Raw genomic sequence first — 18,439 nt, forward strand, 5'->3', positions numbered from 1 at the left:
GACAAGAAACCAGAGTGCGAAAGAAAAAGCTATGGAAGAAGAAGACTTTTGGCCAACTTTGTATTGGAATTTCTATGCTTTCCATATGTAAATTTCTACTCTATGCATAATTATGTTCATTATGATTAATTTGGCACATTTAGCTTATTTTTCAATATTTTAGATATCGTCCTTTTTCTTTTGCACACAATTTAACCTACAAAGCTATGTAAATAATAATATAAATACGTATGCAATAAAATCACACATGGAAAATGTTACGAACAATAGTTTTACGAAAATATTAAGATAGTTATCAAATTTATGTAAATTTATTTTTATAAAAATAGATGTTAGATTCTTTTGTTATAATATTATGGACTGTCTACTTCAGATGGCCAAGTCATTTTTTCCACGAGACGGATCGATATTTTTGGGAATTCGCACTAACCGGAACGGCGTTCCGGTCCATTTCGAGCCCTGCCTAAAACAATCTGTATTATATAGCAGGACGAGAATAAACCGTCAAAATGGTTGCAGTTATTGACTTACGAATGTATGTAATGCGATGCTGCACGGGACTGATGTAGCAACCATGCACATTAGTGCTTAAAGGAAGAGTTTTAGAAAATAAAAAGAACCTTGACTTGCTCTGCGTCATTTATCTTCAATGACATTAATTAGTGTTCTCTGTACCTCTCTGCCGAAACAGAGGAGTCAGGAGTTGAAAGCGATGAATCTAATGCCGTGTACACACTGGCAACAAGTTGCTGGCAACCTCATTAAATTTTACGAGAATAATTATCATAATTATCGTAAAATCTAACGAGGTTGCCAGTGTGGACACGGCATAAGGAGGGATTGGAATTATTCCATCCTCCATATGACGCACCAAATTTTCAAATGCCCCAAAGTTGGCCTTGGTTGATATCAAGTCGCCGTGGCCAACCAGCTCGTGTGTGGACGGACCCTGGCAAACAGCTCTGCTCAGTAGGATCCCATCAACGGGCAGTCCCAGAGAATGTGTTCAGCGTATTGATAGTCGTGCCCGCATGTGCATTCATGCCCATGGCCATCAACCGAAAACCGTACATTTTGGCTGCGAAGTCACCATGGCCGGTCGGAATTTGGGTTACCCAGTGTGTTGGTCTTATTTGTCTCATCTTACCGCATAGCCAGCAATGTTCGATAATTTTTGGCAGGTGAGACAAAACGATACAACAATCGCGATATTAACGCTTTCGCTGCTGACTATATAATGAGATTTTAATTGCCCCCTTTAAAATGCACGTTAATTACATCGATCGGCCGCCTGGTCATTACGCGCCGCGTGCGTCTTCCGCGTCCAAAGTATTAAGAACGCCCGTAATAGCAACCATAAACAACAAACACATTAAACCTGCATCTGTGCATTTTAATGGTTACACAGTTTCACTATACTTAGCTCAATATTTATTTTAATTGTAATGATTTAAGTATATTTCCAAATAGTTTTTACTCACAGGTTCAATATCCACGAAAGTCTTATGTTTTTCCTTAATTGGATGGATACCCTCAGCAATATATTCTCTTAGTGCGGGGTCTGCCAAGTAAAAATGTGGAAAGCTTGCGATGACCGGAGCTTTTTGACATGATACCAAATTTTGCACACCCTCCACTGCACACCCATCTCGTATGGTGCTCCAATTACTAAAAAGAAATAAAACATGTTTAATGAAATTAAATGCAAAAGTTTAGTTTAGATTTAAACAGTGGCGGCTCGTCCATATGCACTGCGGTACTGCAGCACTCCCAAGCAAATTGAGACAGATGTAATATTATAATATACATGAATTTATGTATATTATAACATCATGATCCATGTGAAATATAAACAAATAAAAAACAATTGGTAACAATAATTAACAGTATGTGTAGGTATATGTTATCAATATTGCCATCATATTTATCAACCACTGGATAGACCATGCAACACAGTGTCTCTCCTACGATGGGAGTATCTTGAAGAGTACAGAATTCTTTCTACAATTTCTTGCATTGTTATATTTTAATTTTATTATCAGGGAAATTTGGTTTCCATTAATAACAAAAGTTGAAAAAAAACAAACCATAGGTACGAGTAAGAAAGCATTTGGCACATTTCACAAATATGCATTCGAGTAAAATAGAATTTCTACGGCTGAATTAAATATTTTTTGTACACGTCACCGGTAAATATTGATTTGAATGACTACAGTCATTTAAAAACTGCGAACACGTGTTGCAGAAATTTATTGTGTTTGCGTTTAATACAAAGCAAGTGGTAATGTTGTGTTTAAATTTGGTAGCCGTACTGAGAAGCAATATGATGGTATAACTTTTCATAGTACTGTGCGTTATAAGCAAGAAACCAGCGCTCGAAATGGAAAATTTTACAAACCGGAGCGTTCAATAATTTTCCGAAAATATTCAGTTATCTAATTTTATAAAAATGGATGTGTTAAATTTCTTGTTATTTGGCCTAGCCTCAGATGGTCAAATTATTTTTTTCACGAGACGGAGCGATAATTTTGGGGATGTCATGAACCGGAACGGCGCTCCGGTGCGTTCTGGTGCATTTCGAGCCCTGCAAGAAACATAGCTTCATTTTGCCGCAAAATACCCAGTCTCCTTTTATTATTACTCTAGTATTATTTTTATTATTATTACTAGTTTAATAAGGTAAAAACTCTAGCCATAATGTGCTTCCTAAATTTTACTGGATTCTCAAATTAGGTATCCAAATATCTGTTCACAATGCGTATTTTTTCATAGCATAAAAATGTAAAATATTTTAATTATTTGTTTCCTTATGTAAAAATCTATTCAATAATGAATTTGATTATTTTAACTGATGAATAATATTGGTGTGAAAATTTTAAACATTCAAGGTGATCAACATTTTTGCAACAATGGCTCTATACTAACATGTAATTCAATAACTTGTCCTATTAATATGGGAGTTGTTAGGATAATAATACAAAATTGCTTACGTGGGGCAGTAACATTTGTTCTTAGGATTTGTCGCGGCAGATCCCAACACCATGTTGGTGGTCTCATAATGATACGCCGGTAAGCCAAAAGCCATCTTCTTGACTTTGAATTCAGCGAACATCGGCCTGGAACATTTCGTTCAATATAACAACCATGATTATAGATTATCTTCTTTTTGAGATCCAACAACAACATAATATACCTATACCTACGTAGTTTAATTTTTAAATACACGATTTTTTAACTGTGCTATAAATAAAGGCAAATAACACTTTACTGAAATTTCTTCTTGACTCTATTTTCCTAGTTTATAATCGAGGTTTCTACGCCAAAAGAGATTAAGGTGAAGCCTTTACTCAGCCTTTCCAAAAGAGGCACCTAGCGGAAAAATGCGGAACTTGCAATTTGATACATTTTTTTGATAATTTACAATTTAAACTGTATTAATTAATAAACAGGGTATCTGAATACATTAAAAAAAAGATTTTTTATTTTAAGTCAAAGATAAACCTACAATTTAATAAAAATGTGAATTTTGTGCAGGATCTCACGTTATTATTACATATTATAGTATAATCATATTTATTATTAAATTTAGTTAATTAAGTTTTATATTTTTTGTGATAGAGACTTTAGACTAATTCATAGTTATAATATTTTTTATATTCATTTTAAAAAACATCGATTTTTATAAAATATAAATCTGTTTAACTTGAAATCTTTTTATCATCAATAAATATCGAAATACCGATATTGGTATTATAAATTATTGGTATTGGAATCCCTAATTATAAGTAGGTAATGTAACTTTTTTCAATTCGATTAAATATAAAATCATTTTTAGGTGTATTACCTACACACGTCCGGCTGGAAGATATAAATTATTTTTGGAAATGTCGTTTCATCAAGGGGTGCAAATAGTGTGGTGTCAGTTCCTTTGATGATGCTGCACTCTCCTTCCCATTCCTCTAAGGTGGTTTGGTTCCTGTAAGAGACTATCTGCCCAAGTTGATCGGCGTAGTCCTCCCCTCTTATAACGGTGTACGGCCCATCGAGCGTATTATTTAGCTATCGTAAACAAATACACCAATTCATTAGTGTTACATTCAAACATACATAATATAATATATCATGAGTGTCAATAGCTTTGATCGCGAAATGATTTTTGGTCGATCGCCTAAAATATTTAATTTATTTATTCATAATTTGGAAGCAAAAAAGTAAAAAATACATCTATTTAATTTCCTTAATTTCAGAAAGATCGCGGGGGAGTTTTCTTCTTCAAAGTAGATCTTATATAAAAATTAGTTGACACCCCTGATATAATATATCACCAAAAATAGTAAATCTATCAAAATTTTCAAATTACATGACTTGACAACGTTTCCAAAGGGTTTATAAAATGAATATTTATTTATTTATTTTATTTATTTATTTATAAAAAGAGTATTACGGCATTACAGCTATTGGCCAATGCGCCATAATACATAATAATATAGTATTATCACGTAGGTATTTACCGCTTACATAAAATGCTTTACTAGACATGTTTCACCCACTTGGTAAGCTCTATCAAGTACCTAAGTACGACAGACGCATAGACATAAAATGGTTGGGGGAAGTAAATTTTGAAAAATAAAAACGTAACACATTTTTAATGATTTGGTGGCGGGAGGGGGTGTCTACCAGATACCTACCACTGACTTCCACATTTACCCTGCCTACTACTCATAGTTTTTCGTCGTTTTAACTGTGGAATATCGCAATTTTCCGTGTATGTTCCTCATACCCAGAAACTCTGCACTTTGAATCTAGCCATAAACAACTGGCCTGCAGGTATAATTAAAGGTGTTCACTTATGAGTTTTGCGACCTAATGCTTTGGGTGCCCCAGATATTTGGATTAATTTATGAGTTCCATGGGTCTTCCAGGAGACTACTACTCTCGATGACTAGATGAAGTACTACTAAATACCTCCATATTTTCGTTGTATTTAACTGGTATTCCAGACCAAGAGGGAGGAGGCGATGGAAACCAATGTTGGATACGGCTGGGACTCGCGCTGGCTAATTCTTATTGCATGGTTTCTATTCAGAGTCGAGATCTTCTGTCGTTGAGTGTGTATGGTGATCAACATTATTTAAACTTAGCTGATATAATATTATATTGATATTTCACTACTTACATGATGAAACATTGAAAAATAAAACCCTTCATCAGGATTATCACTTAATCTTATTGTTGGTGGTAATCTGGTCTTCATTCCTTCACACACCATCTCTGTAAAGATAAAAATGACCCAAAATGATTCCTGTTCCCAATATAACAGTGTTATTTTTATTTTTATTTACTTGCTCCGTGGAAAAATATATTTCTGCGCAGCAAAGGTTTTACCGCTTTTTTCTACAGCCTTTTCAGAGGCACGTTTCCCTAACGAAACATGACGCAACTGATTCGTGAAACAATTTAAAAGGGGGCCTTCGAAGAGTTAAAACCTGCCACTCAGTTATTAGTAATTATATATTGTAATTTGAAAAAATATGCATATTTCTCAAAAAGTGAGTGGAAGATAGATATAGCCCAAAGCATAAAAAATCCCCGCATTAAAGAAGGGATTCTAATTAATAACTAGTAATTAAAAGTAAAATTGGTTAATGATGTAGGTAAATACGAACATTAAACAAAACAAAACATAAAATGACCCCACTATGTATATTAAATTTGTATCTTTAATATCGATTTCTTTTCATTTAACTTGCAGGTATTTAGGGTAGGTTGTGCACCTATAAATATTAAGCAATTAACAGAGATCGGTAACTACGAGGGTGGGTCAATAAGTCCTTAGAAAAGCCGACAGGTGGCGCGACTAGTACTGTAAGCGGTTTGTTTTCATGCAGCGGCACTACCGATTCAGTATGCTGCGAAGTTTCAATCAGATTGGTCGGGTTGTTGTGTGTTTCTCGTACATTTAAAAAAAAAATTGCTTGTGGAAAATGGAAAAATGGAAAATGGAGAAAATTGAGTTTAGAGCTGTTATTAAACATTTTAATATAAAAGGGTTAAAAGCAAAGGAAATAAAAAATGAGTTGGATTTAGTTCACGGCATATCTGCTCCTTCACTTGCAACTATTTATAACTGGTTAAATGAATTTAAACGTGGTCGTACATCAACAAAGGATGAACCACGCTCAGGACGTCCTGTAGAGGTGACTACACCAGAAATGATCAATAAAATCCACGATTTGGTGTTAAGTGACCGAAGATTAAAGTTGAGTGAGATAATTGAGGTTACAGGGATCTCAAAAGGTAGCGTCATTTCTATTTTACATGACAAATTGGGCATGAAAAAAATTTCTGCAAGATGGGTGCCGCGTTTGCTCACAGTCGACAATAAACGCAATAGGGTGGTGGCCTCTAAAGCCCTGTTGTCACTCATGCAACGCAATCCGGATGAATTTTTTCGTCGCTTTGTGACTGTAGATGAAACATGAATACACCACTATACTCCCGAGACGAAAGAACAGTCAAAGCAGTGGATTGCGAAAGGCGAACCATGTCCAAAGAAGGCGAAAACCGTAAAATCAGCTGGTAGGGTTATGGCTACTGTATTTTGGGATGCACGTGGAATTATTTTCGTTGACTATTTGGAAAAAGGAAAAACAATAAAAGGGGATTATTATGCATCTTTATTGGACCAGCTAAAAAACAAAATTGAAGAAAAACGGCCTCATTTAAACAGGAAAAAAATCCTCTTTCATCGGGACAATGCCCGTGTTCACACATGTTTACGATCAATGGCTAAAATTGAAGAATTGAAGTTCGAATTGGTCGACCATCCACCGTATTCGCCAGATTTAGCCCCCAGTGACTATTTCCTTTTCCCAAACTTAAAAAAATGGCTAAGTGGACAACGTTTTTTTTCAAATGAAGAAGTCATCGATCGGACAAATGCTTATTTTGAGGACCTTCCGAAAACTTATTTTTCTGACGGTTTAAAAAAAATTGAGAAACGTCTAACCAAGTGTATTGAGCTCCAAGGAGATTATGTTGAGAAATAAAAAAAAATACAAAAATAAAAACTGTTTTAATGCTTTTTTCTAAGGAATTATTGACCCACCCTCGTATTAACAGATTTAAATATTATATTATATTTATAAACGTTTATTTACCAATAATTCTAACTATAAAAAATATAGTAAACCTGCTATAATTCTTGTAGCAGTATTCCACGAACTCTATAAACTTATTTCACGAATTCACTTTGTGAGCTTTTTATTTAATTTTAGTAAAATTTTAAATTATTTTGTTATATTATCGTTTTAATTTAATAAAACGATTTTTTATTGTAGTACTTATTCCACTTTTAATCTAGTCTAGTCCGCCTTAGAGGGACATTTTCAACTGAATACATTTTTTAAAACAATATTTACTAAACCAAATTCCAAAGTGACAGAAATAATATAACAATAGGTACATAAATTATCCGTCCAATAATACCTTCCCAATAACAGATTAATTTAAAATTAATGAGGTTGGACATTAATATTTCATACTAAATCAGGGGCATTAAACAAATTATTTGAAATATTAACAAACCACAAAATATGAACATTTATTTTGTTATAGTCATTGTTTATTGCAATTGAGTTATCAATTGATATTAAATTTACTATTTTTATTTTTTACACTTTCAACGAAGAGCCAGTTTTGCCTTCATTATTGTAAATTACATACTTCCGTTCTATTCGATTTTAAATATAAATTCATGATAACGATTTTCCAAATCCTAAATTGGTCTGTATTCTCCTGTAAGTATGTATTATGTATTATGATTTGTAATAAATTAGCCTGTTTCAATTAAACCATGTTTGTATAATTTACACAAAATAAAAATTGTTTGAATGCATGGATTTATTTGCAAAATTAAAATTATATTTTTTATTTTTTATCGATTGGCCTTCAAAATCAGTAAGTGCGTCGGGCATCTACGTCACCAAATGAGCCTTCTTTATTATATTAATATAAAAATATCAAACATTTTTTTTCGACCATGATCGATCCTAATAAGATCATATGGACCTTCACAGTGTGGAGGTTTGTATTAAAAGATTTTGTTTTTACGAGAAATGGATGTCAAACACTTGATCAACCTATTTGGTCCATACTCTGACTCATACATAAATTGAAAACAATTTGTGTAGTTGCCAGACCCAGGATTCGAACGACCTAGATACACTTCAATGACTAGACAAGTTTAATAATTGATCTTTGAAAATATCGTCAAATATATTTATCGTATAGGCATACACAAGTTTATGGTATTACTTTTATACTTAACGTTCTACACTATACTACACAATACTACTTAACTATACAACATTCTAGTCCAAAATTTAAGAAAAGATCGGCAAATCTGGACAAGAATTTTTAAAAAGATGTCTTTGTTTTCATTAGTCTAAAATGACTTGAATATTTTCAGTATCAGTAAAATAAACTATGTGACCCTAGGTTCCGAGCGGTAAAATATTGGCTTATAATATTGAAGGTCCCGGCCCGGGTCTGGATAATATTCAGATGTTATCTTTTCAACGTGTATTTAGATCATAAGTATCGACCTAATTCTAATTGGTTAAGCAAGCGGCTAACATCCATTTCAAGTTAAGCAAAGTCCATTAATACTACCTCCACTCTGTGAAAACCCATATTATGATCGAACATGGTGATGTAAATATACCTTATTAGGTAGGTACCGAACCCCTTAGATATTTTCCAAACACCTGGTTTTCACAATATGGTGATGTAAATACCATTTTTTTCGGTCTGGGGTCACGATATTCGAACTAATTAAAATTTTTGTAAATAATTTGTGATGTTGATATTGTTTGGAACAAAATTTGGGGAGATGTTGCTTTATTCTGTCAGAATTATGCACTCAGAATTTTGAGTGCACGCTAAGTTTTTGTGAGCTGCGAGGCCATGTATCAGTACAGTTTAAGTGTAACCTACAACCTAAACAATCAAATGAGACAAATAATTTATATTGGTTTAGTATAGCTGAAATAAAAACCTTTCATGTTTTTACTTACCTACCATCATGGTACCTCCAGTGCAGTTGATTAAAACTCCATTGAAAAGTATGTCACCTACAGAAGCTGACATAAAGACGGTTGTTGGAGAATTGAATAAGTGTGGCAGGATGCCATCCAAAGTTCCAAGCATCGAGGGCATCAGAGAATTGGCGGTGACAACCAGACCCTGTAAGTAATATACATATAGGTACTAAGTGACGTTCCGTGGGGGTAGCCAGGCTGTGCGTTGCCTAGGAACGGTACATTATTAAGGGTGGCGAATGAAGGAACAAATACAAATATTACACCATTTGAGAGCAATAGTGGTTTTCTATGAAGCAGACGATGCAATCACTACATTAGAAAGTATCGCTCGATTAAAAAATAATAATCGAAGCCTAAAAAATCCTAACAACTTAACTATTACAAATGTTATGGTGGTTGATCGCACAGGCTTTTTTTTACTAGGGTGCCTGCCAACGTCACAGTGCTTCACGTACATAAAACCGCCACTGTCTTATATGTAGTAGGTATCGTGGAGAATGTTTTAATTCTCAGTAGATGATGTGTGTGTCGATTTAAAGATTTTTTATGTATTTGTCTGCTTAAGATAGTCTTTTAGGTAACCAGGTAAATACCGATTTTTTAGATAATTGAAAACTAAACATGAAATGAGACCTCATTGTAACCCTTCTTAATGGCGGCACTTTGCCTGGGAACATCACTGTTTGTACTGATCTTAACAATATTTCGCGATTTATGTTGACATATTACTCAGGTGAATAGGGAAATACGGAGAAGTTCTGCGTAGTATCAAACGTATAAAACTACAGTATATATTTATGGACCACATTACACGAGGACATATTACGTAAGTATTTATATCATTCCCCAACCCATTGTATATTCTAATTAAATATCAACGGTGTAGGGACGTGCCCGTGGAAGATGATTCCATTCGGGAATGGGAAAACTGGACGCCAGGATAATTGGACGCCTCACTGTCGTAGACACGTAAGCAGAACGTAGACGATGAATTTTAATCAGTTTCTATCTACTACTTCGTAGTTTTAATTCATTTTAATCTTAATATAATGTTTTTTTTTTTATTGCGAAATGAGAATTACCATGCCTAAGGCTATATATAAAAATAAAAACTCTTTTTTCGTTGGAACTTAAACATATGAAATATTAAATCATTATTTACGAGTGCATATTCAAATTCTCACCAACTATTAAATCATAATATAATAATTTAAATACAAATAATAATTTTAAATATATTTTTTAAACATATGTAGGTATAAGTACCTAACGTCTATTTATTTTAGAATTGCGTGACGTCCAGTTTTCCCGGCGCTAAATCGTACTAGAACCTTCCTTTCTGTGGTTAGAATCTTCACAGTGGGTTCGAGTACAGCCTGTTTAAGCTGAACTGATCCGAACTGTACTCGATAAATTAATATAGGTAGGTAGTACATGCGTTTGACAAAGTGTGGAAAATATGGCATGTGTGTTTATGTCATCTTTACTCTTTCTTTATACGACTTTCCCTTTTTTTACACTTCACAAGCTATTAAGCTTCAAGTGGTTTATCTGAAGAGAGTATCTTAAAGTAATGTAAATACAACAGTAAATTGATTTGAATCAAACAAAACAAGAGTACTCATGAGAAATAGTTTCTAAATAACTTACCATTAATGCAACATTGAGTACGTTCACCACGTCAGACTCCTTCAGTCCTTTCGATTTCTCCTGATTGAATGTGTATACTTTCTTCAGATCGTACGATATTGTATCGTTGTCTTCATATTGGATATTACTTTTATATCTCCGTTCTCTGGAATAATAATCAAATGTTATTCAGATTCGAATTTATTTATTTTACATACAATGAATATGACAAATTATAAATTCAAAGCGTTCACGATATGACATAGAGTAAGTGTTACAATTTTTAAATAAAAAGTACAGGGTAATTAATGTGAGTAAATAATACAATAATAAAATAAGAAAAATAAAAGTACATGGAAGCACACAGAGTGAACTAGGTTGATAGACCCTAAATTTACTCTCACGTAAGTGGAATATATCAATATCCGAAGCGGTTTGATTAAACATGGTTATTGCCCTCCCAATTGGCATTACAAATGGCAGGTTGGTTCTGCAGAGAACTAACAACGGATGCCCCCGATTCCTAAGATAATTATCAGTGACACACAAGCCAATACCACCAAGAATGGCAGAGTTTCCAGTTATATGATGTACCTAATATACGAAACATAAACCAATTGAAAAAAGTTCATTAGGAGTTCGATGATAATTGATAAAACTATCACGGCAGTTATACAAGTATTGTATCAGCATTTAGGTACATAAGTAAACGAATAAAGTTCTATAGGTACTTATGTATTATTATTATTCATTTTAGATCATGCTTTGTTTATGAAAGTTATAATATTGTGGAATTTTGTATCCCTTTCTAAATCTATTTTAAAACGACCAAACGACACTATTTAAAACTATTGTAAAATAGACTTTACCATTGACAGCCAGTAGCGACGGGCGGAGGTAGGCTGATAAGATTCTAAATAAATAGTGCACACTAAACTTTGTCAGTCATACTTATTTGTTTTCATTGAACCAAGAATACAATTTGTAGATGGTGCTGGCTAGTTTTTAAAATTCAATTAAACCCTACCTAAACCAAACCATGATAGTGTATGTATACTATGGGCGATCCAACAAAATAATGCACAGTTTTTCAGTCATTATCATATTATACATGTAATTATACGTCTAAATCTTTCTACCCTTACTTTTCACCTAGAGTAAGTTGATAGAACCTCTCTTGCTTGTTAGTTCGAGCCATCGTATACAGACTTCTTTCAAAACTACTTAAATAATTTCTGATTCTACGCATATATAACAAAATATAATGCCTCGTGTCTTATTCCAAAGTAGAAATGAAACCTTTCCGACAAACATAATATAAATTTGTATCGAATGAAACTATCAAGATAACAATTTAACATATTTCACTTCAAGAAACTACCATGTAACAGATCTCACACTTAAAACCTTAAAAACTCAAATACAAATTATATAACTATATTTTTCTACCTATTATAATTATCTTGGGGTAGAAGGACATTGTACGGGTCTAGAACGATTTGGCGCCGGGACAACTGGACGCCACGCAATTCGAAAATAAATAGACGTTAGGTACTTATAGGTACTTTAAAAAAAATATATTATTATTTATATTTAAATTATTATATTATGATTTAATAGTTGGTGATAATTGAAATATGCACACGTAAATAATTATTTAATCGTGCATTTGTTTATGTTCCAACGAAAAAAGGTTTTTTTATTTTGTATAAAGCCTTGCATGGTAATTTTCAATCACCAATAAAAACACAATTATGTTAAAAGTAGAATGAAATAAAACTACTTAGTAGTAGATAGAAACTGATTAAAATTCCTCGTCTACGTTCTGTATACGTGTCTATGACAGTGCGGCGTCCAATTGTCCTGGCGTCCAGTTGTCCCATTCCCCATTGTACTTACTCATAAACGTATGGACCGATTTCCTGCAGTTTAGGCTTTGAACCAGAATGGACTTCATCGACATTCGTGACGTTAAACATATAAACACGAAATGAAATAGGGAAAGGCATCGTCTTCCACATTTCGTATCCATCTGTACCCTCAGTTAATGCAACCCTCTGGAAAAAAAAGAAAAGAAAAGTAAACATCTTAAAAATGGACTGTATAATATTATGCCACTAGCCAACAGTCATTGTCCGCAGGCTGTCATCTCACTGCTGCATGAATACTTCCCCAATATCTCTTCTCTCTTCTAGTTTACCGTGTAGTGGGCACTCTACTTTATTATACCGCCAAACTAGAGGTCACTAGGCTAAACTACATGAAAAAATTTGATTTCTCTGTAAAAAAAAAAAAAAAACCTTTGACTTCTGATTTTGAACGAAATCTCTTAAATGTCTGTTCACTGTCAACAGAAAAATTTGAGCGGAAGATCTAAAAAATTAAGAAGAAAAAATCGGCGTGTATTGCAATAATTATGATTTCTAGAGAATCTCTAGAATCTGGAAAAAATGAATGGCGAAAAATCACAAGCTCTACCAAGTCATATTAATAAAATTAATATAGATCAAGGTTTCCCAATTATTAATAAACCATTTCTTTTATTCAACGAATAATTCACAATATTTTGAGAATGTAACATTCCATATATTGAACATACATAACTTGAAAACACCTCAGATATTATATACCCACTAGAAAAATACGATGCTCGACGCGATTTGAACCCGTATAACCACTGGTATCGCGCCAACCGTGCATTTGTGTGATTTTTTCTAATGGGTATATTATATCTGAGGTGTTTTCAAGTTATGTATATTTCCCAATTAATTGAATTGATGGATCTCTTTCATTTGTTGTACAACATAATGGAAATCCATCAAAATTTTAGTTTAACATATAAATAAATAAAATACACCGCAAACATTATTTACTCTATGATTCTATCTTCTCTAAATGCTCGATGGAATAATTCAAGAAAGTTCGCAAATGTTGAAAAAGAATATTATTTTTCTCCACAGCAAAGATCCAAAATTACAACTACGAGGTAATGAAAATATATGTAACCTCTTGCATTAATGATATTCACATTTTTTATGTTTACAGGACGTGTAATTAAAGATAATAAGAAACATATTGTTTAAGAATATATAAATAAAGTTAAATTATCGTGACTTCACTACCTATAGCACAGTTTTAAGTTGGGTTGAAATATTTTAATTCCTCTTGTTCAACAACATTGTCAAAATCATATCTTGCAAAAACCAGCAACCCTCAGGGAACCCTTAATTATTTTACTTCGCGGAACCACATATTTTGTAGACACAACTCACACAAAACAAAATTATGTTTCCGGTGATGTACCTACCTCATTAAACCGGAAACTTAACTTCAGTGGAGCACCCAGGACTTAATATTGGGGGGGGGGAGCAAGGAGGAGAATGTAAATTAGTCCCATAGACTCCTTTTCTTCTTCACAGCTTAATTTCTCGTTTATCGGTCTTTTGTCTATTGCACTCGGTGTACCTATACCATGGTCCCCACATCCTGAAACAGGCCCTCAGGGTAGGATATTTGGCGGGCCCCCTACCTACCGCTAAGATTAAATGCAGTGTGAAACACTACATTAACGTTTTTCAAATTGTGTTTTAGTTCAAATTAAGGGTTCTTATACAGTGAATTATTGGCGATTTTTAATACATCTACTTTAATAATGGAGCTGTCGAGTATCGACATATAATAATCAAAAAATATTGCACAATTATATAAGTAATTGAAAATGTTCATAGCCATGAAGTGTAATAGTTCCGCAGGCGACTTTTTTTACTATTAAAGCTAATTTATGATGTGTGTTTATCTCACTTATCTGGTCAACTCGACACGCCGGGCCCCCCACAGCCCGGGCCCCCAGGCTAGAGCCCTGTCAGCCCTCCTCAGCCATGACCTACACCACTCCAAAATTCGTGTGGACACCGAGAATTTTTTGACAGTTCCCTTAGGTATTGGGTTTCTAAAAAAACCTGACATTAGTGTTTCGAAATTTTTGTGCTAGAAATTAAAATCTAAGAAATTTTTCTAAAAGGGTGCTGGAGAATTATTACAAATCATTTTTTTGCCATGTTTTATTGGCTTTCGATGTCAATGTTTAAAATCATTCTGATAATTTTCATGTTTGGGGAGTGCCAGGGCCCCTTGCCCCCCCCCCTGGGTGCGCCACTGGTGTAAACCACTCCGGAATTCGGTTGGACACCGAGAATTTTTTGACATTTCCATTAGAGATTGAGTTTCTAAAAAAACCCGACATTAGTGTTACGAAATTTTTGTGTTAGAAATTAAAATCTAAGAAATTTTTCTTAAGAGGGTGCCGGAGAATTTGAAATCATTTTTTTGCCGTGTTTCTATTTGTCTAATCTATTGGCTTTCAATTTCAATGTTTTTGGGGGAGGCCAAGGGGCCTGGGTGCGCCACTGCTTAAGTTGATATACCAACTAATACGTATGCCTAGATTTACTATAAGGCTAAATAGGACGGGCCTCAGAGCCTCGGATCCAAATTAAAAACAAATGAAAAACAATTTGTCAGTATCGGATACATGTAAAATTATCAGAGTTTGAACATACATAATTTTTGAAAATACTTATGAGAAAATGTATTAAAACCAATAAAAAAATATTTTCGAATCGAACCTGCATCTCTTGGGTTTCGCGCCCATGCACATAGACCACTATGCTAAAGGATTTTAAAAATTATGTTTGCTTTATAATTAGAATGTTACATTCATAAATCTTATGAATTATTCATTGAATAAAAAAGTAATTAATTAATAATAATTATCAGACTGCGATTATAAGTGATTTTTCGAACAAAAAACAAGAGTAATAATTACAAGATAAAAAGAACTTTTTATATTACTTACAACGCTTTTAAATTTTCTGTTGAACCATATAAACTTGACTTGACTAGCTTAAACGATCAAAAAAAATTGTACTTGACATGTCATATTGATTTCCATAGTAACGCACGCATATATTAATAATTTAGTTGCTAGGACCCCAGACCCTAGCAACCAATAATGGTGTCGAAATAACTTTTCATACAAAACAGAATTAACTGAAAATGAATTCAATTCTACTTAAAGATGGCTAAAAGTATTAAAAAATGCATTGGCATCGTGTTCTGATACATTCTAAAAGTTTCAAATGTCTAGCTAGTCGGGAAGTTAGTTAAAAATCAATTGCAAGATTTGTATCGGACAAAGAATCACCGGACAAATAAGAATATGAGCTAAGAAAAACGTTGTAAAAAGGTAAAGACCGGGGTGCATTTAATTAAGACTAAATCTGTCTCTCCTTTGCTAATAGTATTATGTGAAGACATACAATATCGTTTATTTTATTTGAATATTAAAATACATAAGCATATTATTTGGTCATAATAACACTTTTAGGTAGATACTATCAATAAAAGAACAAACACAGACGTACATTTTTAATTTATTTTTCTCAAACAGCTGTTATGTGGAAATTCCCACCGTTTATATGAGGCACATTCATTTTAGTCTTTATCTTATTTACCATTATGTCAGCGCTCGAAATGGAAAAATTTACGAACCGGAGCGCTCGTCAAATTTTCTGAAGATATTTACATAGTCATCAAATCGTATGTGTATTTTATAAAAATAGGTGTGTCAGATTTTCTATTCTATGGCCTATCTAGCTAAGACGGTCAACATATTTTTTCCACGAGACGGAGCGATAATTTTACAAATTTCACGAGCCGGAACGGCGCTCCGGTGCGTTCCGTTCCATTTCGAGCCCTGCATTACGTATAAAGAAACATGATTAATTTACTATTATGTATATATAGGTAGGTACTTTGGAAACGGGAATGTGGAATTATGTGATAAAGACGACAGCCTAATTGATATATTATCACCTGTTATGTGTCACAGTAGGTAAGCTACAATAATTATTTATTATCATATCAAATAGTATGTACCTATCTATATAGAATTCAATTTGGACATAATGATGTAAATAAGCATATCTAGTACTGTGAAAGTATTAGGTATAGGTATGATAAGTCAGACACAAGTGGGGGGCTTCGACTCCAGACCCCCCACAAGAACGAAAGAAAATACAAATAATTAAAATATTACTTATTCTTCCCTTTCGTCAGGATCTTCTGACTGAGGGTCGTGACCTGGATGATTTGGCTGTCGAACAACCTTCTCAACGAGTTGACCCGTCGCCTCTTGGCATTCTATGACACCCAAGTCAGTGGAAGACCCGTGGCACTCATGAATAGGTACAACCATATGTGGCATCATAATTTATTTTATGTTATAATATTCCAATGCACAAAACTAAAAGACAAGACAGCGTGGAAGACAAAAACGGACACAAATGCTCCTAATAATTATGATACGATTACGATACATCGCTATAACTCGTAGGTGAGTACTTTAGTTATAGCTGCAGGCCAGAGTGTCTGGGTATGAGGAGTGTAAGTAGTAGGTGGGGTAAATTCGGAAATCAGTGACGACTGCTAAATTTTGTTAATTCCGCCCCTCCTGCTACATCAAAAAATCAAAAATAAATTATTAAGACGATACATCAGTGAAACGGCAAATAATTTTCAACTATAGGCGTGACGAAATTTTGGACTCGCTGGCATTCGGAGAGCGAACGTCAAGGTGTCAATACGTCAATTTGTTTCGTGATGGCGACGGGGGTATTAATTCTTAAATCGTGCAAAGATGACTAAAAACGTTACCCATTTACTTGAAAAAGAAAACATGTCAATGATTATATTATTATTGTTATTAATAAAACAATAAACAGAACATTAAATGGACGCATGTTGGATTTATATGACAAATTATATTTCGTTCAGCATGCGTCATTTGCACCCGCGACCCGCAATCCGCGCATCGCCTAGCCACGATCTTTTTAGACCATGCCTCAACTGAGGAATAGCCTTACCTAAGTATGGATATTTTATCGAAATGGTCCTCACCCCCAAATCTTTTTCTGTGTGCGCACCTAAGATAGGTAAATAGTTAATGTATAAAAAATGTGTCAATCCATTCAATTAATATAATATACCGATAAAATATTTTACAATACGTGTTTCGGTTACATAATATGAAGCCTAAACACTTAAAAAAATTACATGTTTGACGTTATATAATAGATACTTATTATAAATATTGTCAAAGGTATGAGGTAAAAAATAGAAAAAGACAATGTAATAACATCAATTCTCACTCATAAGACGGTCAAAAAGAATTTCTCGGGAATTCTGAAGGATTCTCAATCCTCGATTATCGAGACTAATGCCTAATAATAAAATCAATTATTGGACATCGACTCAAGGAAAGAAGTCGAAAAATATGTCCTTCCTCTCCGTCAATAATCAAAATCCCATATTGTGTTATATAATCTAATATATAAAAATTAATATTTGTGTGTTTGTGTGTTTGTTTGTTCGTATTTAATGCGCAGCCATACCGTTCATCCGATTGCGATAAGACTTTGTAAACTTATTGCTTGCACTTGCGGGAAGAGTATAGGCTATACTAATATATAAAAATGAATGTCTGTCTGTCTGTATGTCTGTCTGTCTGTGTGTCTGTCCCGTATGCGTTCCTATACCATTCATCCGATTGCAATGAAATTTTGGTAAGTGGTTGTATGCATACCCATAAAGGTTTCTGAATTAGAAAAATCATCATCTTTTTCTTCTTCTTCATTATATTTTCTTTT

The 18,439-nt window shown here is 33.7% G+C and overlaps 1 protein-coding gene across 1 annotated transcript in view; it reads right to left on the reverse strand.

Moving 5' to 3' along the window:
• LOC147063883 (sensory neuron membrane protein 2-like) overlaps positions 1-18,439 on the reverse strand; it is a 34,893-nt gene that overhangs the window by 2,263 nt on the left and 14,191 nt on the right. The window contains exons 2-8 of the mRNA XM_085959300.1: positions 12,633-12,790; positions 10,755-10,899; positions 9,078-9,246; positions 5,177-5,271; positions 3,845-4,059; positions 2,991-3,116; positions 1,482-1,668 (exon numbers count right to left, since the gene is read on the reverse strand). Of these exons, the coding sequence (XP_085815426.1) occupies positions 1,482-1,668; positions 2,991-3,116; positions 3,845-4,059; positions 5,177-5,271; positions 9,078-9,246; positions 10,755-10,899; positions 12,633-12,790 (1,095 nt within the window). The remainder of the gene's footprint in view (positions 1-1,481; positions 1,669-2,990; positions 3,117-3,844; positions 4,060-5,176; positions 5,272-9,077; positions 9,247-10,754; positions 10,900-12,632; positions 12,791-18,439) is intronic.

This window comes from Rhyacophila brunnea, unplaced genomic scaffold, assembly GCF_057557595.1.
Source record: "Rhyacophila brunnea isolate RB1 unplaced genomic scaffold, BYU_Rbru_1.0 scaffold_8, whole genome shotgun sequence".
Lineage (NCBI taxonomy): Eukaryota > Metazoa > Arthropoda > Insecta > Trichoptera > Rhyacophilidae > Rhyacophila > Rhyacophila brunnea.